This window comes from Eriocheir sinensis, chromosome 47, assembly GCF_024679095.1.
Source record: "Eriocheir sinensis breed Jianghai 21 chromosome 47, ASM2467909v1, whole genome shotgun sequence".
Lineage (NCBI taxonomy): Eukaryota > Metazoa > Arthropoda > Malacostraca > Decapoda > Varunidae > Eriocheir > Eriocheir sinensis.
The window spans coordinates 8,864,835-8,882,556 of record NC_066555.1 but is presented as its reverse complement, the minus strand read 5'-3'; the positions used below and the strand labels follow the sequence as shown (position 1 = coordinate 8,882,556).

The 17,722-nt window shown below is 42.4% G+C and overlaps 1 protein-coding gene across 1 annotated transcript in view; it reads left to right on the top strand.

The window, feature by feature from the left end:
- Positions 1–17,722, top strand: part of LOC126981367 (DNA damage-binding protein 1-like) — a 130,798-nt gene that overhangs the window by 40,843 nt on the left and 72,233 nt on the right. Inside the window, exons 7-8 of the mRNA XM_050832389.1 lie at positions 3,972–4,113; positions 6,932–7,153. Coding sequence (XP_050688346.1) covers positions 3,972–4,113; positions 6,932–7,153 — 364 coding nt within the window. The remainder of the gene's footprint in view (positions 1–3,971; positions 4,114–6,931; positions 7,154–17,722) is intronic.

Here is a 17,722-nt window from a genome sequence, read left to right as displayed (position 1 = left end):
TTCCTCAAACTATATTTAGCATTAGTTAGACCTCATCTTGACTATGCGGTTCAGTTCTGGTCACCTTACTATAGAATGGATATCAAAATGTTAGAATCGGTGCAGAGGAGGATGACTAAGATGATTCAGGGGTTGAGAAACTTGCCATACGAGGAAAGACTCAAACAGTTAAACTTGCATTCTCTAGAAAGGCGAAGGGTGCGTGGAGACATGATCGAGGTTTATAAATGGATGAAGGGCTTTAATAAGGGAGACATTCATAAGGTTTTGTTGGTAAAAGAACTGGGTAGGACACGAAGTAATGGGTTTAAACTGGATAAATTCAGATTCAACAGGGACACAGGCAAAAATTGGTTTACTAACAGGGTGGTGGATGTGTGGAATAGGCTTAGCAGTCATGTGGTGAGTGCCAATACAATTGTCACATTCAAAAATAGACTAGATGAATTCATAGACAGCGATATTAGGTGGGGTTAGATACACGGGAGCTTAGGGTCAAAGGAGCTGCCTCGTACAGGCCTACCGGCCTCTTGCAGACTCCTGCGTTCTTATGTTCTTATGTTCTTATGTCCTATCCACTCATATGCTTATGACTCCACTTTGCATTCTTCAACTTCTTTCAACAGAAAACCCTCTCAACAGGAAGTACATGACTCCAGACTGGAGGCAGCAGAACGCTTAACCTCAGACCTTGCTATCATTTCCGATTGGGATAAAAGAAAACTTGTGTCCTTCAATGCCTCAAAAACCCAATTTCTCCACCTATCAACTCGACACAATCTTCCAAACACCTATCCGCTATTCTTCGACAACACTCAGCTGTCACCTTCTTCAGCACTAAATATCTTCGGTCTATCCTTAGCTCAAAATCTTAACTGGAAACTTCACATCTCTTCTCTCACTAAATCAGCTCACTCGAGGTTGGGTGTTCTGTACCATCTCCGCCAGTTCTTCTCCCCTGCACAGTTGCTATCCATATGCAGGGGCCTTGTCCGCCCTCGTATGGAGTATTCATCTCATGTGTGGGGGGCTCCACTCACACAGCTCTTCTGGACAGAGTGGAGTCTAAGGCTCTTCGTCTCATCAGCTCTCCTCCTCTTACTGATAGTCTTCTACCTCTTAATTTCCGCTGCCATGTTGCCTCTCTATCTTCTATCAATATTTCCACGCTGACTGCTCTTCTGAACTTGCTAACTGCATGCCTCCCCCCCTCCCGCTGCCCCACTGCATGCGACTTTCTACTCATGCTCATCCCTGTACTGTCCAAACCCCTTATGCAAGAGTTAACCAGCATCTTCACTCTTTCATCCCTCACGCTGGTAAACTCTGGAACAATCTTCCTTCATCTGTATTTCCTCCTGCCTATGATTTGAACTTTTTCAAGAGGAGGGTATCTGGACACCTCTCCTCCCGAAATTGACCTCTCTTTCGGCCACCTCTTTGGATTCTTTTTAGGAGCAGCAAGTAGCGGGCTTTTTTTTTTACTATTGTTTTCTTTTTTGTGTGTGCCCTTGAACTGTCTCCTTTGTTGTAAAAAAAAGAAAAAAGATCACAACTAGAAGCATCTTTTCAGTTAATAGGGTAAGGTAACCAGTAGGTACGCAAAAAATCGGCGATTTTTTTTACACTCTGACCTGTACCCGCTATACTATTTAAGCAAACTACATCAATTATTGTTTGCAAATAAAGGAATGGCTATAGTTTCATGTGGTACAAGCATTTTTCGAATAAGATTTAACTGTTTAACGTAAAGTAAAAAAAAATTAGAAAAAAATGCTGTCGCTTAAACCTACCGCATAGATCCTTCACCATATCCTACTACAGTAGTAAGTACTGGTAAAATCTCTAGCTAGATTATAAGCTTTTAGAATTTAACCTTTTCACATATTTTATTTTATTTCTTTTTTGGTTTGTATGTATATTTGTTTATGTGTAATATTAATGTAAATAAAATAAAGCAGTAAAAAAAAAAAAAAAACAAAAATAAAAATTCAAATATTCTCTATTCTTAATTCAAAAGTCATACATTCCTCTGTCCAAGTAACATAATGTTGATTTAACTACCTACAATAACAACATATTACTACAATTACTTAAAAAAATAAATAAAAATAAAAAAAAAATAACTAAGAAAGTAAAAACCCCACTGAAAAAGTAATGATCCATATGTGAAAATGATCTCCAATAAAAAAAATTTTTTTAAAAAATTTTAATAAAAAAAAAGTAACAAAAAAATAATAAATCTAAAATATGATGAAATCCTGAATACTAAATAAATTAAAATTAAAAGTTAAAAAAGGTAATGTGAAAATGTAGTTTTATAAGAAAAGAATATAGTTTTAGTGAGGACTTCCAAAGGACTTCTTTCACACAATTTACAATTTAGTGGGAATCAATTTGAAGTGGAGATAGTTAATAGAGTAAATAAGTGAAATAACCATGATCACGCTCCCTGGCACCTGGGGATTGGGGGTCTCCAGCTAGTACAGCTGCTCACATATGATGTGTGGATTCATGATAGTCTGTAGTCTGGACTTTTTTCTTTTTTTTTTTTTTTTTTTTTTTCTTTTTGTTTTACTTAGTTTTTTTCTTCTTTCGACCCTGCCATAATACCATACCAATATATTATATATTTGTCCTGTAAAGAAGAAAAGAAAAGGAAGGATGACCAGTAGAGTGCATGTTGCCCTGTAGATACGAGAGTACCTACTGGACAACACTACTGGACAGCCAGTGGGGTAAGTTTGATGAGGTGGCACACAGACAGTTTTCACAGGACAGTGCTTCTTGTTCTCATATGCCATAGAGCTTGAGTTGCTGTGGATTGTGGCACGTCTCTCTAGCAGTCATTTGAAAAGTACCTACTGGTCTTCTTTTCCTTGTCCAGTAGGTACGCACTTTTTTCCAGTTTATAGATATTTACTGGAATAAAACCAACAACAAGTTATTGAAGTTTACACTCCCAAATCAACAAAAAAAAAAAAAAAAAAAAAATAACCGGAAACAAGGCAGACAACAAAAACGAAATTTGCAATCCTTAGCATTTCCCTAAGAAAACTACCACATTTCCTAATTGCATTCTTTAGGGTACATAGTTTTATGATATACATGTTATTTATGATGGAGGGATGGTTGAAGTATAATATGATATGAAGTTTGTTGATTTTGCTTTTTTTTTTGTGGGACATTAAACATTTTAAATGCCAAATGCGCTGGACTACTGGTTACCTTACCCTACATGTAAACAGACAGACAATGTTGGCAGAAGTGGTTCAGCATTTACCAGTTTCCTTTTCAACTCCAGTTGGCCCAAAATATTATACTACTGTGAATTCATAGTAGTGTACTTGATTTATGCAAATACTGTATTTACATGTATATATAAGGTTGCAGTGCAGCTGCTTAACAGCATGAGACAGCAGGAAACAAATATGTCTGGCATGCATGCAGGTGTTGCAGACATTGACTGGGGGACAGAATCTAATGTATGGCTAACTTCTGTTTCAATACCTGGACTTGGCCAAACATATGTCTAGTAATCCCTGGATTTTGTCCAAGTAATCTGATATCTGGGAAATTGAGGGTCGAGTGTATGTACAGATCACATTTATATCAATGCTTGATGTCAGAAGTGTTGTCAGAATTTATTTAGAAATTTGGTGATGTATTTTCTGCCCTGAAACAAGCTATTGGAACCTATCTTGTTTTCAGCAATTAGCATATTTATACATTTTCTTTTTATGGGGTGAGGCTTAGTCATGTCTTCCAAGGACATATTGATGATGTAAAGTGAGGACTTACTATAGAAATGTAATATCATATAATAGCATTAGGCATACAAATTATATTCAGTTCAGGCAGTCTTGTATTTCTACTGGATATATGCTTTTAAATTATAGTCCATAAATTGCTTGTGATGTGACACAAACTACAATTAATGATGATTTTAATTGAACTTATCAATCCAACAGACAAGCACTATTGTGTGTTATGGGAAAGTTGACGCCAATGGCTCCAGATATCTGCTTGGGGACATGTCTGGTAGGCTGTTCATGCTTCTGCTGGACAAGTCAGATGACCAGCCTGATGCCCTTGTGAAGTTGGAACTGCTTGGTAAATTGATCACAATATTTTTTTGTAAATTTTGCCATCATTAAGGATCAGTAATTGTAAGAATCTAAACTACAGTAGGATCTTGCCAGCAATGACATCCAAAATGTCTCTTTTTAACCCTTTCAATACGAGGACGCGTACACTGCGTCCTTGCGTGCCCCGTACCTTATCCGAAGACGCGTATTCTTCCTGGGTATTGTACGATAATTTTCAGGAAGTAGGTCTTATGTGATACAGTGTCTTATTTGACTTTCAATATTATTATTGTGTAAGAACATAAGTGTGTCTTGCACACATTTGTACTTCACAGTTACAACACATTTTCTTAAAACGTCCCATTTCTCTACAAAATGTTGATCAATGGCATCATTTCACTTTCTTGTTTCTAATGATGACGATGATGTTTTCATACCGGAAAGTTCTTACTTATTCTACAATGATGCTTTCAAATGGTCTGTGGTGCAGCAGTAACACAACAGTAACCTTGTGAACTCTATATCCACCCCCACCTGGCAGGGTTACACCAATAGAAACCTCAGGAAATGGTCATTGCCATAAGCCTAAGGAGGTGTGGCGTGGTGTGTTTACCTGTGTCGCCAGCCCCACAGCGACTTGCGCCACACCTGCGATTCTTGCCAAGAATTGGAGGGACTTCTTGAAAATCTAACGCACCGGAACATGAAACGCAAGGATTTTGCAAGATTTGTGTAATTCTTGCTCGCTCTGGGGTAATTTTTGATCGCCAGATAACAGCTTAACCCGTACAGCGTAAGATACGTACGATGTTCGTATTATGTTTTAATACCATTGAGCGTCAGATACGTACATCGTATGTATTTATGTATTATTTTTTCCTGTCACTGGAGTGTGCCGAGGGTGATTTCTGTGGTGGTGCCCTGGTAGACTGATCCTTTGGGAATACTGACCACCCAATATACAGTACTGTCTCCAATTTTGCGATAAATAGGTCGACGTTGCGGGTCACAAACGTTGAAATCGCAAACTTTGAACCATTATTCTTATGGGGAAAATTGAAAACCGTCAACATCCTTCGCTTGGCCACCCATCCGGGTCCCAAAATTCAATTTTTATTGAATATGAAATTGTGATATGACCCGAAAACAAAAGGAAAAGGCTGCTAAAACCGGGTATTTTCACACCTTGTTTTAGTCCTTGACTCCCATTTTTGGTCTTACCCACCCCCTGGGCCTTTCCATTGGCTGCGGGAAGCATTGTGAGTGGGATCCAGGCAGCCAGGCGCATGTGTGTGAGCAGCCCCGACTGTGTGCTGGGCTTGAGCAGCTGATGGGCGGCTGATGATGGTGATGGTGATGAGACGCGTGGCGTTTGCATCAGCACGACCCGAATGGGATTTTTATTGGGGCCCGTGTGTGTGTGTGTGTGTGTGTGTGTGTGTGTGTGTGTGTGTGTGTGTGTGTGGCTTACCAAAATTGCCAGTACAAAATTGCCGGTTCTGGACGTCAGTATACCCACTATACCTCACCCACAACACTGTCAAACCACTTTCCAACCACCAACCACTTCAATTTCCACATCACAATCTCCAAAACCACCTCCAACATCCACACAAATAAAAAAAGTGTACCCACAATAATGGCTGCCAGGCTTGCCAGTTATGGCAATAAATTAAATATATTGGGTGGTCAGTATTCCCAAAGGATCAGTCTACCAGGGCACCACCACAGAAATCACTCTCGACACACTCTAGTGACAGGAAAAAATAATACATTAAATACGTACGACGTACGTATCTGATGCTCAGTGGTATTAAAAAATAATACGTACATCGTATGTATCTGAGGCTGTACAGGTTAATCCTGACGGCAGCACCACCCTCACATCACTCTTCGCTCAAACTTTCTCTAAAAACTCCACTCTGGACGATTCTGGGCATATTGCTCCAACTCATTCCCCCTCTGACTTCTTTATACCTGTTATTAAGATTCTTAAGAATGATGTTTTCTATGCCCTCTCTGGCCTCAATCCTCAAAAGGTTTACGGGCCTGATGGAGTGTCTCCTATTGTCCTTAAAAACTGTTCTTCCACGCCGACACCCTGCCTGGTCAAACTCTTTTGCCTCTGCCTTTCAACATCTACATTTCCTTCCTCCTGGAAGTACGCCTACATACAGCCTGTGCCTAAGAAGGGTCACCGTTCCAATCTCTCAAACTACCATCCTAATGCTTTAATTTCCTCTCTTTCTAAAGCTTTTGAATCAATCCTTAACCAGAAGATTCATAAGCATCTATCCACTTTTGACCTTCTATCTGATCGCCAGTATGGGTTCTGCAAGGGGTGTTCTATTGGTGATCTTGCATTCCTAACTGACTCTTGGTCATGGATCATTCAGATGTATTGAGTGTTTGAGATCGTTTATATAGTTCTCATTAAATACATCCTTTTGAACGTGTTTTGTACTTGTAAGTAGGCAAACAAGCAGTCTGGTAGGGTACTTACAGCAACCACTAGCATGGTTACTGTAAGTATAAAGGTGCCTGGTGTGGTAGTGGAGTGTACAGTGTGAATCATGAGCATTTTGGTTGACCACAAAAGTGCTCAACAAAATGCGCGGATACCCAAGTCTTTAACTTGATGATATCCACGGGCTACCCCACAAATATTCAAATCCTTGGATGTTGAGGTTTGACTGTATGTTTTTATATGTCACAAATAACTTTTATTAATACTATCAGTTGTTAGGTACCAGTTAGTAGTTATTGGCCAGATCCAGTTGTATGTATCAATTACTTTATTTCATTCATGTGCTTGAAAGTTTTCACAGAGTATATGTTTACAGGGGAGACCTCCATCCCAGAGTGTCTAACATATTTAGACAATGGTGTGGTTTTTGTGGGGTCCCGTCTTGGAGATTCCCAGTTGGTTAAGCTCAACACTGAACCAGATGCATCGGGCCAGTATGTGACTGTGATGCAGACGTTCAACAATCTGGGCCCCATCGTGGACATGGTGGTGGTCGACCTGGAAAGACAAGGACAAGGACAGCTTGTGACATGCTCAGGTTAGTTTTACAGTACCACCATTGGTACTCATACAATTCATTAATGTTATTTCAGTGATTACTTCATATTTTATATTTTTGATAACATTTTTTTTTCACCTCGTTAAGTTACTCCTCACTTGATATGTGTAGTAATATTGTGTGAGCTTTTTAACGATGAAGAGTAAGGTGCATTATATGTAAAATTTGATACTTGTGGAAAGTAACTGAGAGGTGCTGAGAACTGGAGAGGGTGAATTTGATCTGGGAATGGAGGTTTGTTGCCTGTGCTTAAGTGCAACAAAGTTCATGAAACAAAAAAATAACCAAAAAACTATAGCCAACTTTTCATAGGCATCACATCTGTTGCTTAGTGGAAGAGCTTTTTCATCTTAAAATGTGTGCTTCAGCTCATAGCTGGTTTAGTATCTGAGAACTGGCTATATTGCACAATATTTCAGACTAGAAAAACAACATGTAATGTACATCAGTGCTTCTCTCATAACCATGCAATTGCTACTATTTTTTTTTCACTTAAAAACATAAGCCAATTTTTTTATACACTATATTTATAAACAAGTTTATAACTACAAAGCTGATGTGCACTGTGGAAGTAAAAAAAAAGGGGACTGCAACTTGTCACCCTGGCCTACAATTTACTCAAATTTGTGTTCTTTGGTTGTGGACACTGGTAGCTGTATGAACACAGTGACGCTACCCAAGTTTGGACACTGGTTGCTGTATTGAAGCATATAGGATAAGATGGGGTACAGTCTGTGCGGATAATTTCTGCGCCAGAATCCATATACAGTAGGCATGCCTTCTATGCGACTATATGGGTGACACATAAGCTCGCATAGTAGGAATTTGTGTACAGTACCCTCTTGAGCTTCGCGCTCGCTTCGTTCTAAAGGCATAGCGCTAAACTCGAGGATTGCAAAACTCGAGGTATTGAAAACACTGAGAAAGTGCTTATTTGTTCTGACCCGTGGAGATTTTTTTTTTTCTTCACATGTGGGCTATGGCGCCAGTAGACTATTGATCTGGGTCTGATGGTCGGCCCCAAGCCCGTCATGGTGCAGGCAACTGTTTATAGTGGCGCCATTATAATTGGCTCATGCTGCCCCCCCGGAGCTCACTTTTTTTTCCTCCTTTACTCCCTTGTTATCTCAAAATACGTATCTTGGAAAAAGGAAGAAAACGGGAAGAGAGAACGGGTCGTTTTAATGCCACAAATGAAGCCTTACGATTGGCTGAGCTCTGAAAACGCGCTTGTGATTCACTGGGAGTCCAATGACGTCATCGTCGGTGCTAACCCAATCAGCAGCCTTGCTGCCTTAAGGCGGTGTCACACTGGCCGTTTTCCTCTAACCATTGTGGCTACTGGCAACGCCTGTACGCCCATCCGGGAGCGAGTTGTCGGTTGTCCATAAGCTGGTGTCACTGGGCCTTTTTCTTCCCACCGCCTTGGCGGCAGCTTGGGCAACTGGCAAGTTTTCCGGGTGTGCGTCACACACATAAGGGGAAATTAGAAGGGTGTGGGGGGGGAGGGGCAGAAGGGAAAGTCAGGTCATGTCATGACACACACACACACACACACACACACACACACACACACACACACACACACACACACACACACACACAGGACCCATTAAATTACAGACCGGTATCACTCACTTGTGTGGTTGCGAAGATATGTGAGAGGTTAGTTAAAAACAGGTGGTTGGATTTTTTAAAAAGTGAAAAAATTATCTCAGATTGCCAGTTTGGATTCAGGAGAGGGAGATCGTGTGTCACCAACTTGTTACGTTATTACTCAAGGGTGACAGATTTAATACAAGAGAGAGAAGGCTGGGTGGATGGAGTGTACCTGGATTTGGAAAAAGCATTCAACAAAGTTCCGCACAGAAGACTAATTTGGAAAATTAGAAATAGGGGTGGAGTGGGTGGTGGACTTATTAAGTGGCTGGAGGGCTTCCTAACTAACAGGGAAATGAGAACGATAATCAAGGACAAGGTTTCCAACTGGTGCCCAGTGAGGAGTGGGGTCCCACAAGGTTCGGTGCTGGCGCCAATAATGTTTGCTGTTTATATAAATGATATGGTGGACGGAGTGACCAGCTATGTGAGTTTGTTTGCAGATGATGCAAAGCTATTGAGACGAGTCAATGATGTGAAGGACTGTGAGGCATTGCAGAGGAACCTGGACAAAATATGGGAGTGGAGTGGTACATGGCAGATGGAGTTCAACCTTGGGAAATGTAAAAAAATAGAGTTTGGTAGGAGTGGTAGAAGATGTGAATATGATTATAAGATGAGAAGTGAGATAATATGCAGAGGAGTGGAAGAAAAAGATTTGGGAGTGACTGTCTCAAAGAACATGTCAGCGAACAAACACATCAACAGGATAACGGGACAAACTATGAACTTGCTGAGGAACATAAGGACGGCATTTGTGTATTTGGACAAGATGATGAAGAAAATAATAGTTTCAATGATAAGGCCAAGGTTGGAGTATGCAGCAGTGGTCTGGTCTCCTCACGAAAATAAGAACATAAGAAAGCTGGAAAGAGTGCAGAAAGTGGCAACTAAGATGGTACCAGATCGGACTTATGAGGAGAGACTCAATAGCATGGGGCTCACAACCCTGGAGAGAAGAAGAGAAAGAGGAGACCTGATAGTGGTATACAGGGTGGCGAGTGGAGTGGAGCATTTGGACAGAGAGGACCTGTGTGTGTGGAACGAGAGAGAAACGAGAGGACATGGAAAGAAGTTGAGGGCGACCACGTGTAGGCGAGATGTGAAAAAGTTTAGCTTCCCAAACGAAAGCATTGAGCTATGGAATAGGCTGGAGGAGGAGGTGGTTTGTGCAAGAAACATTCATGATTTGGTTTGTGCAAGAAACATTCATGATTTTAACCCGGAAGCAGCGACGGGCCAAATTTGTGGCTTTACCATGTGGCAGCGATGGGCCAAATTTGTGCCATGATATAAACCCCCCAAAATAGATGATACATAATCTGATCACAAATGCTTTGATATATATTATGAAATGGTTTGTGTGAGTGATGATTTTTTCTCATTTTTCTCGCTTAGAGGGACCATTAACCCCTAAAGGGCCGGAGGCGGCTATAGCCGCTTTTCCACGGAAGGGCCGGGGGCGGTTATAGCCGCTTTGCTTTTTTCGCGCTAAATTTATTTACTTTTCGGTAATTTTCGATGACCATTCGTTGGCAACACTGCCAGAGATATGTTTAGGCTACTGCTTCAGAATCTTGCCCGCTCTCACGATGGACAGGCGTACTGACACGGATTCTGACGCGTCCGATTTCCTGCCAGACCCTGCCGAGCCCAGCAGAGCAACACGAGAATGAGAAGAGTATGCTACAATGACTCCCAAACCACACATCACAAGACTGTGTTACATAGAGAAAGCTTAGAGTATTGACTATATATAAGAATTAGAGCATGGGGGCATCCGTTTTCATTACGCACTAGTCAAGGCCACACAAGCGAAACGAACGCAGAGCGGGCAAGAGCCTCGCTAACTCCAAAAGTCTCTCCTCTTCAACTCAATATTTCTCCAAAACCACAGCACATAGAAACGTTTTCATGCAATAATTAAAAAGAAGAAGAGTTGATGATGACTATGACGACAAAGTAATTTGTTATTGCATTGTAGTTCAGCAGAATCAAGTGTGTGAATATAGGCTATTTTCGGTGTTTGGTGCTGAGGTGCTGGTCCTGTGGATGTTGTAGATGACCACCCAGGCCGGCCCTTTAGGGGTTAAGAAACATGATCCCCACTGCTACTGGGTTAAAGAAAAGTTGGACAAGAGCGGATATGGAGACAGGACAGCGTGAATGTAGCTCTTTTCCTGTATGTCACAACTAGGTAAATACACACAGAAAGGGAAATGAGAAGGGTGGTGGGAGGTAGGGGCAGTAGGGAGAGTCAGGTCATATCCTGATCATAGCCCTGATCTGACTCTCCTTTCTGCCCCTCCCTCCCCACACCATTTTCATTCCCCTTCTGTGTGTGTGTGTGTGTGTGTGTGTGTGTGTGACAAGTCAGGACATGACCAGACCTGAGTCAGGTCATGTCCTAACCAAAACCCTGCCCTGAGTCTCCTTTCTGACCCTCTGTCCCCACACCCTTCTCCTTTCTCCTTGATTTCATCCTCTCTATCTCACCTTTCATGAGAGGGGCTCATAACCAGAGTCAAGCTACACACCTCCTCTTGAGTTGAGGGCTCGCTTGGTATTGAGGCTGCACCGAGTTGAACCAAACGCGACATGGACGAGGCGGCGAGAAGTTCAAACGCGGTTAATATGTTAATAAGTCTCTCTCTCTCTCTCTCTCTCTCTCTCTCTCTCTCTCTCTCTCTCTCTCTCTCTCTCTCTCTCTCTCTCTCTCTCTCTCTCTCTCTCTCTCTCTCTCTCTCACAATGTTTGTAGGAAAACGTCCAGTGTGATACTACCTTTTAAGGCAGCCTGCTTGACGCCGATGGTAAGTAGATGTGACCCATACATGTCAAAGCAGCGCGAAAGTCGGAATGATAAGAATTTAAAACTAACTGTGAAACTTGAGGATCACAAAACTCGGATAGCGGGAAACTCGAGAGGGTACTGTAGTTGGAATACATATTCTTATGGGATAAATGGTTTATGGGTGGCACTGTCCTGACTGACTGACCTTTTTTTGTACCGCTTCCTCCCTCACTAAGTTCCGCATAGCCACACCCTTGCCACAGGATACAAAGAAGGCGCACATACATATACAGTGCTGGTGGTGGTGAAAGGCGCGGATCGTCATGTGCCATCCACCACCGCCAAAATCACTTGACCCCCACTGTCTCACTCTGATCTCCGAAGATCGTGAAAAAAGTTACATCCGGCAACTCACGTGAGAGCTCTCTCAGCTCTGCAGCTAGCCAGCACCAGTGGCTGTCTGCCTTTCCCAAGGGGTGGATGTTTGTCACTGATCACTCCAATTAGGAGCATGTTTGACTGTCAAATTCCTCACCCTTTTAATCTTTTCACACACAATATGTGGCCGAGAAAGCTTCTCAAAGAACCTCAGATTGAAGCCATATGTGCACTGGTTAGGGATAAAAACTAATCAGGAAGCAGCTTTAAACATGGGAATCTCACTAAGTTGGACCCAAAAATATCTTGCCACTGGGACGTGCATTGTACCATCCCCACTTAAACCAGCAGATCTTAAGCAAAAAGTTATTGAAAGGACTTTGAATGTCATTCACAGGCAGGTAGAGGCCCAACCTGGCATTACAAGCTGGGAAATCAAGCAAGAGAACCTGTGTTTGCTGGCATGAGTGAACCGTGAGAGATTACTTGAAGAGGGATCTGGATTACTGGAGTTGCAGGCTTGTGCGTAAACCGTGGGTAACACGTGCCCATTGTGTTAAAAGACTTGCTTTTGCCACTCAGTAGAAAGATTGGGGCCTTGATGAGTACCGCAAGGTGTTATGGTCTGATGAGGCAAGCTTTGCGGTGACACATCCAAAGAGGAAGGGTTTACCGCCCCCACGGCAGTGATTCATGTGACTCCCGCTACACAAAGCACTCTGTGAAACACCCTGATTCACTCATGGTCTGGGGTTGCTTTTCATACCATGGTGTTGGTAAACTAGTGTTCTTACCAAAGAACATTAGAATGAACCAGAACAGCTACTTTGAGCTTATCCTGGATGAACTTGAACCCTGCATGGATCAGTGTCAGGCTGAAGTTATCATGCAGGATGGGACACCATGCCACACTGCAAAATTAGTGCTAAACTGGTTTGAATTTTGTAATGTGAAGCTGCCAACACCTTGGCCTGAGGACCGGGACACTTCTCCCCTTCCACGCCTTCAAAACGCCATTCAAGAGATTTGGGACAACATTAACCAGGAATATCTTCAAAACCTAGCTGATTCCCTTCCCAAGCGTCTCCAGGTGGTTACGAAGAGCCGAGGGTACTCTATGCACTATTAACCCTCTCGCGCACCGTAAGTTTCCAATAAGTTTGTTCCATTCACCATGCATTTCTCAGGCCTGACCGGCCTTTTTCTGCCACCGCGATACTCTACATTCCCGGACGTGTTTTGCCCTCACAGATATATCGTACCTCAATAAATTTGGTATCAATGGCTTCATAAAGACTTGTACTAGAACATGTGCAAATAAAAATAGATGAAAATAAACAATACAGACTTGTTTCAAGTCTCCATATAGAGTATTGTAGACAATAAATCCTAAGTATCAACTCTTCCCCACTTGCTAGCTCGAAATTTTGTGGGCCAACTTTTTTAGCCGAATATATGTTTCAAAGCGGAATTTAGTGAGGATTCTTATGGTATTCTCAAAATCCTCATACACCTATTAGTTCCCGAGTTACACCAAGAAAACTATTTTTTTCAAAATAATCTACAGAGTTGACGCTCCTCATCTACGCTCATAGCTCATCTACGCTCCTTAGAAAGGTTGCCATATGTTACCATTAAGAAACTTATCCCAACAAATGATGCTTCCAAATTTGACGCACCTTCACCCGAAACTTAATTTTGAATCAATTTTTTAAACTTTTATGACGCGTTTCGCGTCATCGTGAGCGAGAGGGTTAATTTTGGTAAACAGCCGCTTAGTGCCATTTCTAACCCCATTGATCATTCACAACTGAGTCTTGGTGCATCAATGCCTTCTGCCACTGGCAGCACTGTAAACTTATGTATTATATATAATGCAAACTGGACATATGCTGTACAAAATCTTAGAATGACTGGCAACGAGGTGCTGAGGATGCGGTTGTGGCGGTGAGGTGTTGAGTGCGGCAGGGTTGGTAAAGTAAGGAAAGTATGAGGTGCGCCATGTGCTTTTCACAGTACCCTTACACACGTTATTGTGTTTACTGTAGATTTTCATTGCTTGTTTATGTTTTTTGTGCTTTGTTTTGTTTGACTGACTGAAGTATTGGGTCTTGCACTGAGCTCAACCTGCCATCTGGTGGCCCTGCTGGAGCCTCTGTCATAGTCAAACCTGCAGTGTCCTGGGGTCCAGCAAGGCTTAATTGACATTTTTCTGTACCAAACTAGCAAAATATCAGGTTACCATCATGTTTACACCAAAAAATCTGAGTGCTGTACATTATTCATATCGTTAGAATGACCATTGTTGGCAGAAGAAGAGCTTTCAGCAATATATACTAAAACACTCACTCTCGTGGTATTAGTGAAGGGTATATTAATTTTCTTTCAATTGTTCTAAGGTATTTTTTTCTTTGAAGACTTAGGTAAATTCAATAAGATATGCATTTATCAGCATAATAGCTTTCGTGCTGTAAAAAAAATTACAAACAAAATTTATCACTTGTAATAAGAGCAGAGCTAAAAACGTTATTGGGGGCCAGCATGTTCACTCAACATGTACGATATTGAGTAGTTTTACTCATAACACCACTAGTTAAAAATTTTCCGTTCAATTTTTAATGTCTCACTTTTCCTTTGCAAAAAAATTACCAAAATTACCATTTTATGTGTCCCATAATTCTACCACTTTTTTTTACCTTCAATAAACCATATCAGCGGTGTTTCCTTGCTTTTAAAAAAATCAGACGGACAATTTTTTTACCATCCACTCGTCTTTCAGCAGATATTTGATTTTTTTTTTATGTTCACAACTAATGGAGTTATTATTCTTCAAAGTACAAAAAATGCGCTTTCGAGATACAGTAAAACCTCACCATTTGTGCACTCATCATTTGCTCCCTCACCATTTGCACGGCCTTAATTTGCGGCCATCTTCCCACCATTTGCACAGGTGTTCTTGCCATTTGTGCACCTCGCCACTATGGTAACGGTGTCTCACTGGCAGCAAAATGGCGTCCGCTGATCTTGAGGACATTTACTAGCTGTTCTGGCAGCAAAATGGCGTCAGCTGATCTTGAGGACGTTTACTAGCTGTTGTGGCAGCAAAATGGCGTCAGCTGATCTTGAGGACGTTTACTAGCTGTTCTGGCAGCAAAATGGCGTCAGCTGATCTTAAGGACGTTTACTAGCTGTTCTGGCAGCAAAATGGCGTCAGCTGATCTTGAGGACGTTTACTAGCTGTTGTGGCAGCAAAATGGCGTCAGCTGATCTTGAGGACGTTTACTAGCTGTTGTGGCAGCAAAATGGCATCAGCTGATCTTAAGGACGTTTACTAGCTGTTGTGGCAGCAAAATGGCGTCAGCTGATCTTCAGGACGTTTACTAGCTGTTGTGGCAGCAAAATGGCGTCCGATGATCTTCCTGACGATGTTTAAACATGCATCACAAGCTGTATAAGCCAACGAGTTCTTTGCAACAGAGGATGAAAAGGAAGCTGCAGTGGTTATGGTGGCACAGAGGTGAAATGCAATGGAAGCACTTATATGTGTTTGTTTGGGCCTCCATATTTGCTGATGACGTCATCACAGCATGGAGGCGCTCCACCTCTCCAAACTGAGCTGCAGCGGGCGGTCCGAGTTGTCAACTCGGGCTGTGGCGTCACGCGTTTGAGAGCACCCGGGGCGGTCCGGGTGGCCCGAGTTGCTCTCTCAAAAGCACTACAGCTGTCTACCACCCGTGCATCTTCTGCTGCCAGTGAAGAACACTGCCAACGTACACAACATGTCGTTTCCCGCCATTGCCCGATCGCCTCTCCTGGTCTCGTGGTGACTGCGATTATTCGATGTTTTCTGCCTCACCTTTGCACCACCATCATGCCGCACCCAGTGTCATCAAAGCCTAAACCCAGGAAGAACCCGATGATGACCATTGCACAGGTGGAAGTGATTAAGAAGGTGGACAGTGGAAGAAAAAAGCGAGGGATTGGCCGTGAGTCTGACATGTTTCCTGCCGGCAGACCAGTTTTATTTTATTTTTATATATTTATTTTTTTTGCTTGTAGGGGGGGTTTTGGGCCATAACCACCCATATGTATTTTTCCCCATAGGTTATTAACCCTCACAGCGTCGGCGTCGTACATGTACTACACAGGCTGAGTCACCTTCCCAGCGTCGGCGTCGTACATATACGACGCGACAATTCTGACTTACCGTGACTCAGACTCAGATGTCATTCTTGACACTTTTCATGACTTAAACCTATGTTTTTTCAGCATTTCTGACATAATGGGAGAAAAAAAAATTTTGAAAAGTGCCGACGCTGGGGGGGGTCACGGGTGGGAAATGTTCCGAAAAGATGGGGGTTAAGTTCACCATTTGCACATTCACCATTTGCGCACCTTCAGACCGCCCATATGTACGCAAATGGTGAGGTTTGACTATCGGCTGTTTTGTGTATAGATCCAGTTAACGTACAAAGTTATGATTCTTAGAGAAGTTTACAGGGATAAAAACAACTTAGATACCTATGTAGTTGTATTTATGAATGGCAATGAATGCTATCAAAAAGCAGGTGGAGTGCAGCCCGACCCTTACAGCAAAAGAATTAAAGCAGAAAAAAACCAAGATACTCGGTAATGTGGCAATACATACACTTCAAAATTACTTGCACAAAGTGCTCAAGTACTGCAGATGTCGTGCTGTTCCCCAACCCTGGGTAACAAAGCGCTGGAGGCAAATGAGGATCAATTTCACTCGACTTTGGAGCAGTGGAGGAAAGTACTTTGGAGTGATGCGAGTACTTTTACTGTGAGTGATGGTGCCTGGAATTACGTGTACCGTAAATATGGTAGCGACCCTCTTAACCCTTAGATTACGGCAATCGTATACATAAGTGCGCTACCACACGCCCCACCTGTACAGGGATCATATATATAATCATCACACTCTACGCTCCCTACGTTTCAAATATACCGCCAGTTCTTGACTCAGTAGAATGGTGGAGGCATCTGGCATCTGTACACACACTCTTATTCGTCTCCAGCACGCGGCCTACTGAAGGCCACAGATCATTTTCCACTTTTGTTCAGAATACATCTGTCATGTCTTGTGACGCGTCAAGCAGCTCCTCTGCTTCGGGCGGAAGTAGAGCGCGGGCGGATCAAAGTGACAGTGACTGATGACTGCTATGGTAGTGACATTGAGAGAGGAGGGAGGGGCAAGTAGGTAGAGAGAGAGAGAGAGAGAGAGAGAGAGAGAGAGAGAGAGAGAGAGAGAGAGAGAGAGAGAGCAGGTGGGGTGCCTCCACGCGACATGTCACGGCCATGAGAAAATGTGCAATATTTTCAGCTGTCATAACTTATTTATTATTATTAGGAGAGAAGTTTTATTACACCACCATATATACTACATGAATATACAATTATTGCAAAGAAGAAAGACACCATTTCCACCTCTTTTAAATGTCTAAATTTTCCCCGTGCACAACATCCAGAGAAATATATCGCCACCCGTACTCTAAGGGTTAAGCCGTGGTACACATGCCACACCATTAAGCACCCCGATTCAGTTATGGTTTTGAGTTTCTTCTCCTACCATTGCCTGGGACACTTAGTCTTCCTCCCAAAGAACCTGAGAATGAATCAGCACAACTACCTGGACCTGCTGATAGACCACCATGACCCGTCGATGGCAGATTTCTTTATGCAGGATGGGGCATCTTG